Genomic DNA, 20,071 nt, shown 5'->3' on the forward strand with positions numbered 1-20,071 from the left:
AGAAAAAGCTAGTCTCTAGGCAACGGTAGCCATAAATACTCGGATGATGCGCGTGCCACACAACTAATCTCCAAATTAACATATGTGAAATGTAGTTCAATGGGGAGATTATTGTGTGTGTATGTGAACACAATTCCACATAAAAAGTAGAAAAGAAAAGCAAGTTACTTATAAGGTATTGGATATTCTCAATGGTAAGATCTTTTAGGGAAAACCGTGCAGGATTTGATCTAAAACGGACAATATTATACTATGTTAAAATTACCTTTGAGCCAGATTTTAACCAACAACATGTCGTACACTAATAAATTCACAGGAAAGAAAAATATTCTCTTTCTCAATTTGTGTAACATACTTTTCTTTAATTTGTATAACATACTTTCCTTTTTAGTATGAATGTATTTACTTTTTTTATTCTTAATGATATATCTATAGCCATAAATATATATATGCCATCTTTAAGATCTCGCTTTTGTCTTCTTAAACTTGCGCCAATCAAACACATTCACATAAATTAAAAAAGTGAGATTACCAAAAAAAGAAGAAAGTAGAATTTTGTATTTTTGTATTACATACATGAATGGACAACCTTAACCTCCATTAATTCCAAAACCAAAAAATTATTGAGTTTTCACCGACCAAAAAAATAATAGTACTCACACAGATCAAGATATCAAGATGGATCTATTAATAATTAAAGAGGAAGAGTTGATTAATTTATATTATTCTCAGATCACAAAAAGCTCAAGACACCAAGAGGAATCTTTACTTGTTATCTTAATTTCATTAACTTTATGGGTTAACGAAAACTACTAGTATTTTAAATTCTCAGATCTTAAATTCACATTCTAAACTCACATAAAATAGGAAAAATAATCATTTCAATAAATATAAATTATTTAAAAAAAAAAAGAAACAAAGCAAGCGCAGACATGAAGTAAAAACGCAATCTTTCCTTAGTCCACGTCTTACTTAATGGTGCAAAAGATCCAAACTTTTTCCATTCTTCACCAATTTTTTCTCTGTATTTATTCAACACATTCAATTCACATATAATTAAACCCACTTTCCATTTTCTCCAAAGCTTCTTGATTTTTTCTCAGCGGAGTAGCAGCTGCTCTTGTTACTATTTTGGCGCTTTTTTTTGGATTCATTTGAAAGTATGTTTACTTACCTTTTATCTTTCTTGAATTTAATTTGTGGGTTTCTTTCCCTTTTGAGTTTTATTGGTTAATTTGTGATTTTATTGGAAGTTTTTTTTGGTGGTGGTGGTGGTGGTTGGGGGGGGGGGGGTTCTCATTAGTTAGCTTTTAATTTTCTTGAAATTTGGATTTTTGGGTTTCTTAATATTTGGTTTATGACTTTCATGGATTCTTGAATTGTGTGTGTGTGTGTGTGTTTGTGCTTTTTTTCTTGTGGGGTTTTCATTATTTTGCTTTTGATTTACTTGGAATTTGGATTCTTGAAGCAGCTGATTTGTGTAGTCTGTGAAGATCTGTTATATTTGAGTGATTTTGCTCTGTTGATTGGGATGTAAATTCTGAGGAAATGGAATGAAGTGTGTGGATCTTTGTGTTTTCCACTGGAGATTACATATTGGCAATTGATTTCTGATTTTATTTCTTTCCTATAGCTCCACTTATGTGCCATAATTGCAAGCTTTCTGTTCTGTATAGAGAGAGAGAGAGAGAGAGAGAGAGAGAGAGAGAGAGAGAGAGAGAGAGAGAGAGAGAGAGAGAGAGAGAGATGATTAGTTTCATCCTTCACCTAAAATGAATTAATATTGAAATTTGAATCTGGATTTTCTTATGGATTCATTTAAGCACCATCGGTACATATCTCCAGCAACTCACAGTAATTCTTCTCAGAATGGACATCTTTTCAGAACCTGAACTAAAGTTAAATGCTTTATAAAATTGATTAAAAGATCCAAAATAAAGCATTTCGTGCATAACTATTTCGTTTGATCTACATCTGTGACACAATGAAACATTTGTATTGCCCTTTTTTCTTCTTCTTAGATGTGGTTATTTCTTTTAAAATACTATGCAGGCATATTACGAATCTTTCCCACTGTTTTGGTTGCGATTTTGTTTTGTTTGAGTTCTCTTTTCTGAACTTTTGCATGACAAAATCATGGGGTTTACTGTAATTCATTAGAAGGAAATAATCATTTTTTGTATCATTGCTGGACTATTAATTTTTAGTGTGGTTGTCATTTGGTCAATAGGGATAAAATTTACTTTCCTTTTGTGAAATTATGAATATTTTGTAAACTATACTTAATCCTAATTACTTTCCATTTGGCACATCCCAGCTTTATTCTTTCAAATGGTTATACATTCCGTCAGATATCATTACATGTAATTGCTCTAGCAAATGTTCCCTGCTTTGTCGTTTATACCTGTTCGTCTTTTCCTCTAGTGATGTATATGTAGGTTTAAGATTGGATTTGATTTATTGGTTCTCTTTGTTTCTCTTAGCTCTCCCTCCTTTATTCACATGAAATGTCATAATCTGGTTGGTTAGCCAATAGAAGCGCTAATAATGATCATAACTTGTGGTTCTATACAAGAATGTTAGTATGCACTTGTGGTAAAGTAGCTCATTTTGTTACATTCTGTGAGAACATCTTATTCATTTGTTTGATGTGTTTCTATGCAGATTTTTGGTGATCATTCTGAAGGGCAAACGTTAAAGAATTTTCTATGCTTTAGATGCGGTCAAAGAAAATGTCCACGACTGTCAAGGATGAGAAGAAAATGTCTCTTGATGTGGCAGCATGGGCATTCAATATTGTCACTTCAGTTGGAATTATTATTGTTAATAAAGCCTTAATGGCTACATATGGTTTCAGTTTCGGTATGTTATATACTTGTGTTGAAGGTTTACATTTTCTAGTTCTAGTTTTCCATTTATCTACTCATCACATTTTTCCAGTATTCGTGTGGGAATTTTGCCCAAATGACTTTATTGTAGTAGGCATTTTTATCTAGCATCTCTTATTCATCTTTTCTGATAAATGATTTATTAATCAACCAGCATCAAGAAAGTGTTGTACAAAGACATAAAAGTTACTGCATTGGCGGTAGCGTAGATTCCTGTGCTAGCTGTAAGAATCTAGTAGTACAGTATATCCTCTATCCTCAAATTACACCAAAAATTCAAATTATGAAGACATTTGAACTTAACAAGAGATATTTGATCACCTTTATCTTCAAAGTATTTATGATTTCTATCTATCCATACTGGCCATAATGTGCACAATGAAATTGTTCTTCAGACCTGTCTCAGCTTTTTCTTCACTTCTTGACTGTGCCAACTGAAGATATCATTCAGTCCTCTCGGCATGACTCATGGGCCACCAAGTATATTTAAGAACATACACCAAATTTGTAGCATCTCTTATTCTATTTGATTCTCTAACTTGCCACCCGATATGAGCAAGCTATTGAAATGCTTCTATATTGTTTTCTTCTACTAAAGAAGTGAAACTGATTTTTTTTTTCCTCTTCTTATTTCTAAATGTTGCGGCTTTCTCATCAAACTACTATTCTACTTGGCTGTTGCTTGTTGCTACGTGGTTAACCAACTCATGTTTGGCTTTTTTGAGACTAAGCAAATTTATAAGCCATTCAGGCAAACTATATAAATGAATTTTTTTTCATTCTAATCCTCCAGAGAAGCTGTAATTGCCTCCCTGTGCTGAAGAATATCTAGTTTATATAATTCAGAGTTAATGGATTAAGATACTCTTTGACATTAAAAGCATAGTTTCTTATGAACTGGTTAATATTAATCTTTCGAATCATTCGTAAGCTTTAGAATGAATTAGCTTGATATTTCTTTTGTTATCCTGACTTTGTCCTATGTTCCGTCCAATTTGCAGCGACAACCTTAACTGGTCTACATTTTGCCACGACGACATTGATGACCTTTTTCCTTAAATGGCTTGGGCATATCCAGAATTCCCAACTTCCTTGGTCTGAACGACTGAAATTTGTATTGTTTGCAAACTTTTCTATTGTCGGAATGAATGTGAGTTTAATGTGGAACTCTGTCGGATTCTATCAGGTCAGTGTGAAGATTCATCGTACTTCTGTATTCTACTTGTGCTGAACTTTTAACTTACAGCTCTTTTTCCTCTTGATTCTCATCAGATCGCAAAGCTAAGTATGATACCAGTGTCGTGCTTTTTGGAAATTGTGCTGGACAATGTGCGATACTCAAGGGACACCAAATTAAGCATTTTGTTGGTCCTACTAGGTGTTGCAATCTGTACTGTTACTGATGTAAGTGTAAATGCAAAAGGTTTTATTGCTGCCTTCATTGCGGTCTGGAGCACTGCCCTGCAGCAATATGTAAGTCATTTATAAAATTCTGTGGTTTACTATGAAACACCAATCCCTTTGCTTATGTCAACATAACTGGCTTTTTTATTTGATGCAATGTTAATTTTCTTTGCTCTCTATACATTCTACTAACTGATTAGTGTGGCTGATTTACATTTTTCCGATGCAGTATGTACATTTTCTTCAGCGTAAATATTCCTTGGGATCATTCAACCTGTTGGGGCATACCGCACCAATACAGGCTACATCCCTGCTGTTAACGGGACCCCTTGTAGACTACTGGTTGACTGAGAAGAGGGTCGATGCCTATAACTATACCTCAATATCACTAGTAAGTACATCAAAGTCCTCTTTAGTTGACATAAGCGAGTTCCATTATATCATGGTTATGTAATACAAGTTTCACTTGAGTTTCTCATGCACTATAAAAAGGAGAACGTTTCACCATATAGGATGTGGATATATCCGTTTAATGCTCAAACTGAATGTATGAACGATATGTTTCTGGGAACTACCAATATCGTACACTCTATGGTACGTCAACTTTTGGTCTTAGTAGTTTGCCATTATAATAATTCGGATGTTTTTTTTTCTCATTGCAGTTTTTCATCATCCTATCATGTACAATAGCGATAGGGACGAACCTCAGCCAATTCATCTGCATTGGTAGATTTACAGCAGTGACATTTCAAGTGCTTGGTCATATGAAGACAATTCTTGTCCTGATTTTGGGTTTCCTCTTCTTCGGGAAAGAGGGACTCAATCTACACGTTGTCTTCGGAATGTCTATTGCAATCGTTGGCATGATATGGTATGGTAATGCTTCCTCACAACCCGGTGGAAAAGAGCGGCTACCACCTCCTTCTACCATCAAACCTGAAAAACAAAATCGCTTACTAGCAACTGAGCTCGACGAGAAAGTATAGTGAGTCATTTTCAAGAAATCAAGCAGAGTAATTGACAATTTCTTATTTCTTTTCTGCCATATAGTCACAAAGTGTTTAATTCAATCATATGATTTGATCTATCACCATCTAATTTTTTTTTTCTTCTTTTTGACAGTGAGCTTTTCATTTCATTTTCCCTTTTCCCCCTTCTAATTTATGTTGAAATTCACATGTTTAAACTACAAAGACAATGTGATTTGATCATTACTTAAATCAATTTTCCTTTGATCAGTATGGTTTGAACTCTATACTGTCAAAATCAATTTAACTTTAGTGTGAGTATAAGATATTGGTATGTTCAATTTCTAACTTGCTTTCTGCATATCATGAAGTATCTAAATGAAATATTCATTATCCCTGTGGGGGCTGTTCTATATTCCAGCCATTAAGGCAACGTAGGTTAAAGAGTATAAAAGTCCACATCCAGAATGAAATGGGCGAAAACTATAAGATACCGGTGCTCGAATCTTAATAGAGACAAAAAATGTTAAGTGATTCTTTTTATCTGCCCTAGTGGGCGGAGTTATGCGGGGGAATCATTACACATAGCATGCCCGGTCAACATATTTTTTTGTTTTACGCTCCGTAACTCTTCCTCAGCCAGGCTTGGGCAGAATAACAGAGCAAGTATTAGTAGCATAACAAAAAAGCCTTCCTTGTCATTAATATCTTTGCTCACTGCAATTGTGACCTCTCGGGAGAATCGATGACTGCATCTTTGATGCAGTGCTAGTACATTTGAGACTTCTTAATGGCTAGTTGTAAATAGTTCCGGGGATATGGAACAAAGGATTATCTCGGACCTAGATCGAGGTATCAAATCTTAAAAGAGGCAAAAGATGTTAAGTGATTCTTTTTATCTGCCCTAACGGGCGGAGTTATGAGGTAACTATGCTACCGAGAGTTAGAGAAAGCATCTGACAGAAAAGTCGAGATACGTACAAACTGGTACGGACACCATTGTTATTAAAACAGAAAATAAAATATAGGGTAAAGGCCACTCAATTTTGTGGGCTGCATGATTTAATGGCAGGGAGATCCAAGACTATGTTGGTCCATAGTCAGGGTTGCAACATATGACCGCAAAAACCACTTATTTGGTAAAAATTTTATCTGGCAGTTTGCGCCACTCATTGAATTTGTAATTGCTTTTTTTTTTTTTAAAAAAAAAGTTTAACTAATACTTAATTTTGAAAAACTTAAGATACATACACTTTTTCTCTTATTCTTTATTGTTTTCTTCTTCTTCTTCTTCTTAGTTGCAAAATGGTTTTGTTAAATTTATCGTTGTTTTGACAATTTGATGATTGATATTTGTTTTTTATGAAGTTATATTTCAAATTTGAGCTTATTTAGCATTGAATTGTGTATTGGATTGTTGAAATTCGATGAACAAGTTTATGTTTCAGAACTTAAGATTTGAAATCTGACGTTGCATTCAATATATTGAACTACTTAAGATTCGAATTTCTGAAGTTGCATTTGAAAAATAGAAGAACTTTATATTTGATTTCTGAAGTTGCATTGATCGAAGAGATTGAACTACTTTAGATCCGAGTGGGTACACTCTGCAAAATTTTGTACAATGCAGTAAAACTTCAATAGTGACCCCAAAAGTGACTATATATAAAAATGCCCCCTTATTTTGTGACAATAGGTGCATATTTAGTATAAATGTATTTAATTATATAAGACTTGTACTTTTTCAACTATATGGTGTATAGTTTATATGAAAACAAACTAGTCATAAAGGTGAATACAGAACTTTCAGTATTAATTGAGTTATGCAACAATATGTGTAACGTGTGAGCCATGTGAAATATCTTATGACTCAGAACTAAATGAATTTGCAGGTATGGTGGCATTTAATAGTTATATTCATTTCATGTAAAAATCATATGGCATTTCTCAATGAATGCTAACATGTTTGGTAAAGGGAGACTTTAATGTGAGATTATTTCTTTGAATGCATGAAATTGAGAAGTGATAGAAATAGCTAAAATGTATGCGAATCACATTCAATTTGTACTCTTGGAAATGATATTTTCATGCAAAGAGTAATTTGGTGATTAATGCTTTGCATTTAAATATTAAGGGTGGCATTTTGAGCCTAAGCCCAACTAACCCAGCAAATAATGGGTTGGGCTGAAACAATTTTATTAATGGTCATTCTGGGCTAAACCTATTTCAACCCGTTAAAATAGTTAACCCAATTCTAACCCGTTTAGGTGCCCAAACAAACCCATCAAACTCCCAAAACCTAAACACAAGACAGACGCTTTCTTTTCCACTCTCTCTGCACTCAAAAAAAACGACAAGTTTCTCTCTGAACTTCAAATACGATCTCCGGTCTGTCTTTTTTCCGGCGACTTCCATTTCTCCAGCGTCTTCCTTCTCTACGTCGAACTCTTTGCTGGAGATTTCACTGGATCTCGAATTTTCACGCATAAGGTATTGATCATAAATTGTACTATCATTGCCTTTGTCCTGGGGGTGGGTGGGTAGTGGTGGTGTTATAGAGAATTAAGGGATCGAGGGCGGTGGGGTGGGGTGGGGAGTGTATTTTTCCTTGTCATAGAAGCTAAAAACCTCTACATATAGTACCCTTGTAACTCTCTTACTTTTTCTTCTTCACTGAACACTCAAAATTGTTTGAAATATTCTTCACAATCCTGCAATTCAACTCTAGCTAGTGAGTTTTCTTAATTATTTATGTGTTTTTTTTTCCATAAATATCACTGTTTTATGCATTTTGTTCAACTGGGTGTTTTTCATACAGATTACTCTTTTATGCATATGTGATTTACTTGTAACGTTTTGTTTTGGATGGGGTTGGGGTGAGGGAGGGGGGGGTTGATTGGTATTCTTTTCTTGATTTTTGGTTTTTCCTTGTGTGTGTGTTTTTAAAAAAAAAATGGTAAAAAGGGTATGCAAGAGTTCTGTTATTTTTTTAATGTATGATCACCTAATTGTCATTTCCTTTAGGAGTTTAATGTTTCATCATTGTTACTCATAGAGTTTTCTTGGATTTTTTATGAAGTGGGTGTTTACATGGTGTTAAATCTTTAATTATTTGTGCCTTTATTTTGTTTTAATCATTTGTCCTTTCTGCTCCAACAATAGCATTATTTATCTTTATTTTAGGACTCTGTTGTTGTTTCATAGTTTATGAGCTATTTAAACTGAATTAGAAACTAAATGTATGGTATTTAATCTACTGTAGGATCTCATTGTGTAAGAAGATGTCGATAGAGCATGATGATGTAGAGTCCAATGAAATAAGTGTTTCAAGTTCAAAAAGACAACGTAAAACTACTTCTGTTGTGTGGGATTTTTATGAGAAGTTGCCATTGGATACAGATCCTGATAATAGACTTAGAGCTAAATATAAGAAATACAGGATAATATTTTTGGCTGACTCAAAAGCTGGAACAACAAATTTAAAGCGACATCTAGCTAAGCAGAAGATTGAAGCATCAAAGCAAGGTACGCCAATTGATCATAAAGAATATCGTAAAGTTGTAGCCAAGGCTATAGTTAGACATAACCTGCCATTTAGTTATGTAGAATATGAAGGGGTTAGAGAAGTGCATGCGTTCTTGAATCCTACGGTTAAAACCATTTCAAAAAATACCACAAAAGTGGATGTGCTTAAATTATATCATGATCAAAAAGAGATGGTAAAAAATGAGCTTGAAGCTATTCCAAATAGAATCAGTTTGACATCTGATTTATGGTCATCGGTCACATCAAATGGATATATTTGTGTTACTGCGCACTATGTTGATTTGGATTGGGTTTTGCAAAAGAGAGTTTTAATCTTTCGTCATGTGCCTCCTCCTCATAGTGGTGCTATTTTGGGTCCAAAGTTGATTAATCTGTTGAAAGAATGGGGAATTGAAAAGAAAATATTTTCTATAACTTTAGATAATGCAAGTTATAATGATGGTGTTGTGAGTTGCTTGATTGAGCATTTTAAGCTGATGGATTCTTTGCTTTGTGATGGAAACTTTGTCGACATCAAGTGTGCAAATCATATTTTGAATTTGATTGTTAAAGCAGGTTTGAAAACAATAGAGAGTGTTATTTTTAACATTAGAGAAAGTATAAAATATATTAAAGGTTCTGAGTCAAGGATTGTAAAATTTGTTGAGTGTATCAAGAATCTTGGTTTAAAGTTAACGGGAAAAGTGCGCCAAGATGTGTCTACAAGGTGGAATTATACATATTTGATGCTTCATAGCGCTTTTCCTTATCGTCGAGCATTTTCTGACTTCAAGATACTTGACAAAGATTTTACATATTGCCCTTCAGATGAGGATTGGGTTAAAGCTGAAACAATTGCTAAGTTTTTAAGGCCTTTTTATGAAATCACTACACTATTTTCTGGGAGCCGTTATCCTACAGCCAATTTATATTTTCATAAAGTTTGAAAAATCCATATGTTGATAAGGGAAGAGATAGGTAGGTAGTGAGGATCCTAATATTAAGGCGATGGCTATGGAAATGGAGAAGAAGTTTACAAAATATTGGCAAGACGACTATAGTCCAATTGCTTCTATGGCGATTGTCCTTGATCCTCGATATAAGTTTAAATTGATAAAGTTTTGAGAAGTTTTGCTTCTCAAAACTTGATCTTTTGACTTGCAATGAAAAAGTTAAGATTGTTGAGGATAATTTGCATAGGTTGTTTAAAGAATACATGACAATATCTGATGTTGGAATTGTTGGAAGTAGTAGTCATGGATGTTATGACGAAATAATGAACGAAATGGATGAATTTGACATGTTTGAAAGTCCGTCTAAGTATAGTTTAGAAAAGACACAGTTGGATTTATACTTGGAAGAACATGTATTAGTACGCAAAGGAAATGAAAATTTAGACGTGCTTATATTTTGGAAAGATAATAGGAGTAAGTATCCCGAACTCTCATTGATGGCTCGTGACCTGTTAAGTATACCTATCAGCACAGTTGCATCCGAGTCAACTTTTAGTGTTGGTGGTCGAGCTATTGGCAAATTCCAGAGTTTTATTCTACCAGAGAATGCAGAAGCTAAGTTGTGTTCTAGAGATTGGATTTATGGACATCAAGGTAGTATCAGGTAATTTTTATTTTATGAACTTTGTTGTAGTTTGACAACTTTTAAAATTTTCTTATTTTTAGCTTGAGATGATTCTGAAGAGGAGGACATTGCAATAGATGTGGAGAAAATTGTCGCTACACTTTCAAAAAATTTGAATTTTGGTATGGTTCAGGTTTTTCACTTGATTGTGTATTAAGTTCTCCATTTATGTACACCTTCCAAAATTGTGATTTCTCATTTTACTTCTGTTGTGTGATGCTTTGACAGGATAACTATGGTGCTAGAAAAAGGAAGAGGAAAAGTTTGTGTTGAAGAAGATGTTGTCTTGAATCTTTACTTGGAACTGCAATTAATTACGTGCACTGCAATTAATTTGTTGATAGTAGTTTAGATAATCACTCATCTAGTATACACTAATTCGTTGTAATGAATTTGATAACCACGTGTAAATGGGTTTAGTGCATCCCAAATTGGAACTGGGTAATGGAATATCAAATCCTTACTTGGGAAATATTCTGTTCTATGATATTTGGCAAGATATTTTTGGAGATGAGATATAGATCTAAAGTTTATTCTAAACCATTGGTAGTTGATAAAACACTTATGTATTTAAACAGGGAAATTCTCATAAATTTGCTAAGCAAGATCAGTACTTTGTATATTTCAATTAGTTACCATGATTCCCTTGTACAAATTTTGTCATGTGAAAAACCAGTAAGACTTAAAACAATAAAAAATAAAAGAAAAAAGAGAGCATCTCAAATTCTCAATCTAGCTGAGAAAGCAGAAATAAATTATCATATGTCAATTGTCAAACAACATATCACGAAATAGATTTGCAGGAGCGAGACAAATTTTTTATTTTATGCAGGTATTTGAATGTGAAGAAATAAAATATTTGGGTTAAGTTGGACGGGTTGGGTTAGCCCATTTTGACCCAAGTAAAATTTGGGTTGGGTTGGGCATTGATCCAATTATTAGTGCAGCCCATTTTAATCAACCCAAACTCAGCCCAAACGGCCCATTTGCCACCTCTACATTTAATAACTCCTCTTTCATTGCTGGCAGGTAACTTTGTCTCTTTCTCTTCTTCATTTTTTTTCCTCCAAGAACCCGGGGGGAGGTGGGGGGGTACTGATCATCAAGTTAAATTAACCATTAGGTTAAACTGATAGTACAAAATTTATTTACAGCGTCGGCATATATAACTTAAATCTAAGTTCTAAGAGCAATTTGGATTGGACAAGTTATTAGTGTTCCATTCACTGGACCTGAATACAAATTGGCCCGTTAATATATGTATCTTTCTGTTTCCATAGCCAGATGATAATCAATTATGAAACCATACATCCAACACATACGAGGGATTGGCGGCCGCTTGATCATTCCATCTACTTTCTAGAGTGTATGACTTTTCATTTGAAAGTTATAACACTGTCGAACTTTCTTTAGCATGATTTGACTATATCTTAAACCCAAGTGATTATTTGAGTTGCTTATAGCCAGGGACGGACCTAGAATTTAAAGGTGGTAGGGACACATGAGCGAACTACTCAATCAATACCCATTAAACTTTGATCTTAAGGGTTCTAAGCAAAATATATGACCGTTTTAAACGTATACTTATACTTATATATTCAGAATTTTTGCCGAAGTTAACGGGGTTCCTTGACCCTTCTTCTCAAAGCATAGGTCCGCCTCTACTCATAACAATGTACCCAAAAAAAATGCAAGAAGCTCAAGCAATACCAATACTCGTATACAAGTTGGAAAAAATAGAAGTTGAAACTACGAAATTTGGACCTAGTTTTGAAAGCTTAAACCTAATAGAGACACTAAAATCTTGTTGACAAGCTGCCAATGCTATGTTTTTCTTTCAGAATGTATTTTCAAGATTTATATCATTACCAGTAAAAATTAACAATCTTTTAACACATATTACAAAGTAAATGTCTGATTATCGGCTATTCGGAATTTACATTGGATCAACTTGGGCTGTCTGATTAAATTGGGGTAGAAATGACACCAGGTAACCACTTTACAGGGCTATATTTAGGAATTAGCCAGTGCGTGCTGAATTTTAGTTTTTCAGTTCAAATTTTCAGGACAAAATAATTCTGAATTTTCCTGAAGGTTTTTTGTTTAAAATTTCAGGACAAAATAAGTACTGGTTAATCTTTAAATAGCATCCCTAAGAGTGCACTTGCCCCTAAATTGGTTTGCTCTACGTTTACAATTTTGGCCATTTCTTGTATTATTATCATTACATGGTTATTGGAAAATACTGCATCTATTCTACTACTTACATAAAAAAGGACATACTCCTACAACATACTGCACATAAATAACTGGTTGGAAAAGTAAATTGATCAATCCATGAAAATTAATAGCTTTGTGACCCCATGGATATAATGAGTTTGCAGATTCGATTAAACCAAGGATCAACCCATATATGTGTATGTTCGCGCGCGTAAAAAGCAAATATAGATATTGTTAGATGTATCTTTCAAAACTCTCCTTCAACTCAGAATGCCGGATCGAACATGAGATTAGTTGTGGTTAATAATTTTTGAAAAATGTATATTTTTAGTCGCTCCAAAAAATAATAGCCAATAAAATGGATATTTTTTTGTATATATATATAACATATACAAAAAAATGCATATTTTATATATTTTTCGGCTATCGAATGAAATTAGTTTCAGCCGATCAACCTGTTGTGTATTTTACCCTAATAATTTTATATTTTACAAAAAGTACTTAAGGGAATTTTTTTTGAAAGAGAAATAGGAAAGTTGAAAATAACATACCAATAATTCAGTTAGAGAAATGACAAGATAAGTTAGGTGGAGGCAAAGACACAGGGGTACAGCTGCAAAGGGAGCCCACCTTTTATTTTGTTTACATGCAACAACTAATTTCTAGTGTTTACTGAAATTCAGGGAAAAAGTGAAGTAATCAAACTGTCCATTTTAGCTAAAAGAAAAAGGAAAAAAAAAAAAACTGTCAATAAGAGTTTGGCTGCATTAGTTAAAACCCAATGCATGCTTCTGAATTTTTCTTACCCTATTTGTTAATCATACAAGCTAGTCTTCTAGCCCTGCTTGGCTATCTTCTCATTGGCTTTCTTTCCATATTTTTGTGTAAACATTTTTTCATTGATTTTTTGTTTTCCATCCCATATTTGGTACCCATTTTGGTTAAACAAAAAAAAAAGTAAGATATTTTGCACTCCTATAATTCGAACTCGAGACTTCTGATTAGGGATGAAGGTATCCTATCCATCCTACTATAATCTTTCTGATATTTTCTTATTGGCATTGTTTTCATATGAGTCATATAATTCATCCTCTAAATTACTTCACATGTCATAAAAAAGAAAGAAATATTACAAAATCACTCTTTTTCTCTATTCAAAGATCAGTCCATCTATGTGCTTTCACATCAACAATTATTTGTAAATGAAGAGACCACTATTAAAATATGAGGAATCAAATAAATTGTAGTTTGATTAAGATATTAAAAGTATCTTTAAAGCTATGTACCTCTAACTAAAATATTATGATTTTATGATACTTTCATAATATATGATATTTTTGTTTCAAAAAATAAAAAAGGAATATCTGAATTTACATAAAAATAATTAGATGCAAAAACTTTTGTGCTCCGAACTCTATTATTCAATTTGAAATGGAAAAAGTACTCCCTCCATTTCAGCAAAAGTAGTACGAGGAGGATCATACTTCCTAATTTTGTTTCAATTTGAACATCAATTTCTTGTTTTTTTTTAAAATAAAATTTAAATAACTCACGACAACATAAAAACACTATTAATTACAAATATTTATAATTAAAAATATTGAAACAATGTATGAAAAAGTTATAATCACAAAAAAAAATTGTTTAACTTTCTAAATAGTAATTGTGTCATATAAAAATAGCATAAAGAAATAATTAGTTTATAGATCGAGTAAAGACATCGATTGCGTGCGTGAGACACATATTGTAGGAAAATTCTTAGACGCAATTTGAGCTATTAAGTTGGTACTATAGCGTATATATTTGACCTGAGATTTATTTCTTGAGATTTTGGGATGAAAAATCAGATAAATGGTCATATGGATGTCAATTCCATGCTCAATTTTGCTCTTCTATTTTAAATATTATAGTGATTGTACAACACATTTCAGCATCAAATGTGAACGTACAAGTCACCCAGCAACACTATTTGTTCACATGTAGATACCTTGCAGGTGTGTTTAATGTGTCATAAAATGTTTCTAAATAATTGTTCGCTCCTTTATTTTTTGCAAATATTTTAGTAAAAAAAAATGTCTTATACCAAATGTGAAAGAAGACAACTTTGTCTAAGGTAGTGTATGCCACATATTTTTAAACAAATAAGATTACACTGAAAGTCAAATATTTTAGGTACTTAACTTTAGACTTCTCCAATAAATTAGTTATCATGTTTAACAACTTTCACTATGAAGAACTGTTTAATGAAGAACAGAAAAAAAAAAATCTATTATTTTTGCTCTATTTCAGCCAAATTCGAAATCTCAACATGTTAGACGTTTTTTCTAATTTAAAAATTCACATATTAGGTAACATGTTTAGTTCTGTACATCACCAAACAAATTGATCAAAATCACTGTTACCACATAAATGATACAGTAATTAAGACTTTGTGATTTTGATGGTTTTGTCAAAGTATTAGGCAACAACAGGAAACCTAGTGTTGAATTTAGATACAGACAAAAAAATTTAAAAAAGAAAGAGACAAGAATATCAAATTTACTGTAGTCTGTCCCAAACGTTAACTTAAAATTTTCATTAAAAAAAATAAGTAAAAGGTTATAAAAAAATAACTGTACATACAACTTCTTACAAATGATCTAGAACTCGGTTTTTTGTCCGACATATTTCGACTTTAATTTATGGAAAAATGACACTGTATAGCCACTCTTAAAATAATAGCCGAAAAATGTATATTTTTTATATTTTTTTTTTGTATATATATACATTTTGTATCTTATATACAAAAATTATAAACGTTTTCGGCTACCGAATGTAAATAGTTTTGGCACTGGCTAAAATGGAAAAACCCTTAATTTATCGAGTTTAAAGTTTACATGTTGACCAATAACAACGACCCAGTAAAATTTCACAAGTGGGATTTGGGGAGGGTGATGTGTACACAGACCTTACCTCTACTCGAGGGAGAGTTTACATGTTGACTACGTGTATAAAAAATACATTAGTAGAATTTTCTTATAAATTTTAGTTAAGAACATTTTTGGAGAAACATTAATTGGAATTTGGAAAATTAAAAGTGAAAATATGAAGAAGTTTTAATTTGATATATTACTTGCATTAAATGGTAATTTACCTAGTGAGCTGCATACAGGCTGGGCTTTTTATGGGTAGGATGTATTAAAATCATAAACAGGCCTTCGGCCCCTGAAAAAAAGGACGATGAGTTTCAGTACATGTTCATGTAGGCCCATGTGACCCAAACCTTACCCTCTAACCCCCCCCCCCCCCCCGCAAAAAAAAAAAAATAATCCTCTCTCTATATTGAAATTATTTGCTAGGCCCTCTTAAACTCTCTCCTGTCATAACTTCTCGTGTGGCATTGATTTTCATTCTCATCTTTATCTTTTGTACTTCCTCCTAAGTACGGCGGAGTTAGGGTACTCGATACGGGTTTAAACGAATTCAGTAGCTTTTATTAAAGTTTAATATTTATATTAAAAAATTTATAATTATATATAAATATTTAAATGTGAAACCTATAACTAAGAATTATGACGCACAGGGAATTTGATGGCTAGTTTCATAACCTATAAATTTCAAATCCTCATCCATCTCAAAGCCCCTCACCCTTCCCATAAGAAAAAAGTTCGTGGACCACATCTCTCTCTTTCTAATTAATATAACCAAAAGTAATTATAAGAATTTAATTAAACACTACTAATAATATCATCATTAGCAAAGTATAATCACTTAAATATAATGAAAGTTTATATCCTAGTCTTCTTTTTGGCTTTATCCCCGTCTAAAACCCTACCATCCTTTTTCTTTGTTCACCATTTTGGCTAGCAAATTTTCTCAAATTCAGCAAAAATCTTAATCAAACTAGTACTCAATTAAGTAGGACCCAAACTACTTTCTATCTCAATCATCTACTAATTGTTTCTCCTTTCTTTTGTATTTTTTTCTTTTTGCAATTCCCTCTCTCTAATAATTTTTGTTTACTGTAGATTTTTGGGTGATTGAGTTTGTGCACGTGTGATGTTGTTTTAAGTTTCATTTCTTTCAATTTGGTAATAATGAGTTTAACAAAAAGTCACTATTTCCATCTATTTTTATCTGCTTTTTAAAAAAATTGTAATCTGCTAAAAAATGTTTAGTAGTCTTAATAAAAATACTTCTATGAATATATTTATCTCTTATTAACGGTCTTACTTAATTAACACTCTATTAATCCGATTGAATATGATAAGAAGATAATAAGAATTTTCTTATCTTTTCTATACTATTAAATATTTTGAAACATAAATTAATTTTCATAACGATTGTAACATTTTTCTTTTTAAACCGAAATGGTAATAGTATCATTCAATATTAGTGAATTGTCGACATGAATGGGAATAATAATTAATTGTCACCAAAAATACTAAGTTAGTACTTAGTACTAGTAAAATTAAGTTACACAAGTTGAAATAATAATAAAAGCAAATAACAACCGTACCATAAAAAATAATTAATTCGAGGCCTTAAAATTTTTGGACCTCAATTTTGCCACTTTAGATAGACCTAGTTTCCATAAATGGAAATTGACATCCAAATGAGAGTTTTATCCTACGTATAATTAAGCTCTATGATAATAACGAATTCAATTAAAACTTGTAATTTTTCATGTTTACCTATATATTTTTAGTAAATTCAAAACTAAATTCTTCCGGAAAACAAAAAACATATTTTTGGCAATACTTCAACCCACATATTTGTGACATTTTGTAGTTTGTCGGCGAGGAGTGTGGTCAAAGTGATAAAAACTTAGGGGACCAAAAAAATTCTTGAGCACTTTTTAAATTATTTTCCTTTTTAACAGAATTTGTGAACACTTTTGTATTTTTTTCCCTTAGAATTTGTGGACAAAGGCACGTGTAATTTTCGGTTCGTGGACCATTCAACCCCAAAAAAAATACAGTAGAAAATTTAGAATTTCCTTCCCCATATTTACCAATTTTATCAGTGCCCCCCTCTTTAAAAAATAATATTAATTGAAAAAGAAATGGATGTATGAATGGGTGAATTAAATATGAGACACTGAATAGCACATCAAAAAATTCAAAGCTAGTCACTTGGGAATTGTTCTGTGGGTCCACATAATTATATTTATATCTATTTGTTTAATTGAATGGAAAAGTAAGATGTTAAGTAAAAAAAAAAGACAAGAAAGAGAGAGAATGTGTGTATGATAACAACCAAGTATAATCTTACAAGTGGAGTCTGAGGAGGGTAGTGTGTACGCATATCTTATCACCTTGGGGACAAAAAGGCTATTTCTGATAAACTCTCGGAATGTGTGTGTATGATATAAAAAAAAATATACCAACACACACAATATTCTACATTCATGCAAGGTCCAGAGAAAGGCCACATTCCAAGGGTTGTGTTGTAGATTTACTCTAATGCAAACAGTAATGATTGCTACCACAACTTAAATCGTTGACCTATGAATCACACCAAACACCTTTACTATTGCTCCAAGTCACCTCTTTTGTATGGATAGTCATGCCAAAGAAAGAAGAGGAAGAAAACTATAAGATTGAAAAAGTGAGGTACCACCAAAGGATGTGGTACAGTGGATGAGAGTGATCTTTCCTTAACTAGAGGTCTCGGATTCGAGTCCTGAGTACGGAAAAATCCTTGGTAGGGAGCGATTCCCCCCGAATGGGGCCCTACGCGGCGCGAAACTGAATATAATGGAGCTCCAATATGGGTATCGAATACCGGACGAGAAACAAAAAAAGTGAGGTGAAAAGAAAAAGGAAGTTGATATTAATTGAAATCTAAGAAGAATCTAGGAAATGGACAGTTTTAAATATGGATGACACCATTCACTTTTTCTTTAACTTTAGAAAGTAAAGATCCAAAATATAACTGTTAAAACTGATTGCCCTTCTTTGGAACTAGAATGGACCCCATATAATATACCTTTTTTCTTCTTTTTTTTCCTTTCACTTTTTTCTCCTAACTTTATTATTCCATGCGTGCAAATTATAGTACTACCATTCATCCTCTCTTAATTCTTTCTAAAAAGTAAAAGTAGGAAGATGAGACTCATCGAAAATTATCTGTTGAGACAGATGGAATTTTTTCACCAAAATTTCGGGTTCAGTCTTAGTATGAACAATTTTTGACGTTTCAGAAAAAGGAAATTATCTCTTCCAAGTCCAAATATTAGTTGATTTTGTAAACTAAATTTATTTTTAATTTTTTTGTCGTTTCAGCAAAGTAAGAAGTTATTTATAACACTAACTTTCAAATATGTATTTTCTGTTTCAATTAGTATAATATTAATTAAATTAGATGTTTAAGAATAATTTTTAAATAATTTTGACAGATATTTTTATGATTAAGATTATTAAATATCTCTTCTAAGAGATGTTTAAGAACTTTAAAATTCAAATAATATAAATCGAAGTAGAAATAAAGTGGTTATTCTTTCAACGTTATGGTTGAGAATTTTTTTTGAATGGTTAAATATTAATTAAATTATGTTTTTAAAAATTTTGTAGTCTTGTAGAGATAAATCACAAAGCAGTGCATAATGTTTCAGCTATTTTAGTTATTAAATTTTGTTGTGTTACTGTCTTACAAAGTTCACATGACGCACATACTTCTACAACTTAAATTTTTATTATAAGTGCTCGAGTGACGTAATAGGGTTGGTTCTACTCTTTATTTGATATTGTAAAAAAGAATATATGCCTATTTGTTTGGAAAGTACTTTCTAATAACTAATTTAGTAAAACTTTACTAACTATATAACCTCAATTGGGAATTATATCCCTGTGATGATTTCATATCTCTAGCCACAGTCGTTTGGTTCCGAACAAGGATTCTAGAATAAATAATACCATAATATTGATATTGTTATGAAACAATAAAAGAAGAAGAGTATTGCAGAGAAAAGTAGGGAAAGAGAATTCTTATTGATTTTGGGATGAATTACAATGGAATAGAACCCTCTATTTATAGAGAGAGAGTGACTTAGTCACCAAGTAATAAACCCTAGAATCTCTCTAAATATAGACATTCACCATAAATAAAATTCTATTTATAACACTCTCCCTTGAATGTTTATTCAACAGATAATGTGCCTCGTTAAAACCTTAACTAAAATAAAACCCAGTGGGAAAAAATTCTAGTAAAAGAAAAAGAGTACACATATCTAACAATACACCTTTTGGTTGCCTCGTTAAAAACCTTGCAAGGAAAACTCAGTGGGACAAAACCTAGTAAGGGAAAAAGAGTGCAACGCGCATTAACTCCCTCTGATGAGAGCATCAATTCACATCCATGAGCCTTCACATTCCAATCTTGTGCACCATCTTCAAGAGATCGTTGGTAGAGATTTGATAAATAAATCAGTCATATTAACTTGAATGA

At 32.3% G+C, this 20,071-nt stretch overlaps 2 protein-coding genes across 2 annotated transcripts; both read left to right on the forward strand.

Moving 5' to 3' along the window:
* The first annotated feature begins 912 nt into the window (after window positions 1–912).
* On the forward strand, window positions 913–5,530 carry LOC142166261 (UDP-rhamnose/UDP-galactose transporter 4-like). Its single transcript, XM_075225002.1, has 6 exons — window positions 913–1,160; window positions 2,665–2,862; window positions 3,890–4,074; window positions 4,161–4,361; window positions 4,522–4,683; window positions 4,955–5,530. Exons 2-6 carry the CDS (start codon window positions 2,718–2,720, stop codon window positions 5,276–5,278), a joined length of 1,017 nt encoding a protein of 338 aa, XP_075081103.1. The 5' UTR covers window positions 913–1,160; window positions 2,665–2,717; the 3' UTR covers window positions 5,279–5,530.
* A 4,263-nt stretch (window positions 5,531–9,793) lies between these two features.
* LOC142165811 (zinc finger BED domain-containing protein DAYSLEEPER-like) lies at window positions 9,794–10,775 on the forward strand. Its single transcript, XM_075224187.1, has 3 exons — window positions 9,794–9,903; window positions 9,986–10,402; window positions 10,652–10,775. The coding sequence occupies exons 1-3, from the start codon at window positions 9,794–9,796 to the stop codon at window positions 10,773–10,775; spliced, it is 651 nt and encodes a 216-aa protein (XP_075080288.1).
* Window positions 10,776–20,071: the final 9,296 nt, after the last annotated feature.

Source organism: Nicotiana tabacum, chromosome 11 (genome assembly GCF_000715075.1).
Source record: "Nicotiana tabacum cultivar K326 chromosome 11, ASM71507v2, whole genome shotgun sequence".
Classification (NCBI taxonomy): Eukaryota; Viridiplantae; Streptophyta; class Magnoliopsida; order Solanales; family Solanaceae; genus Nicotiana; species Nicotiana tabacum.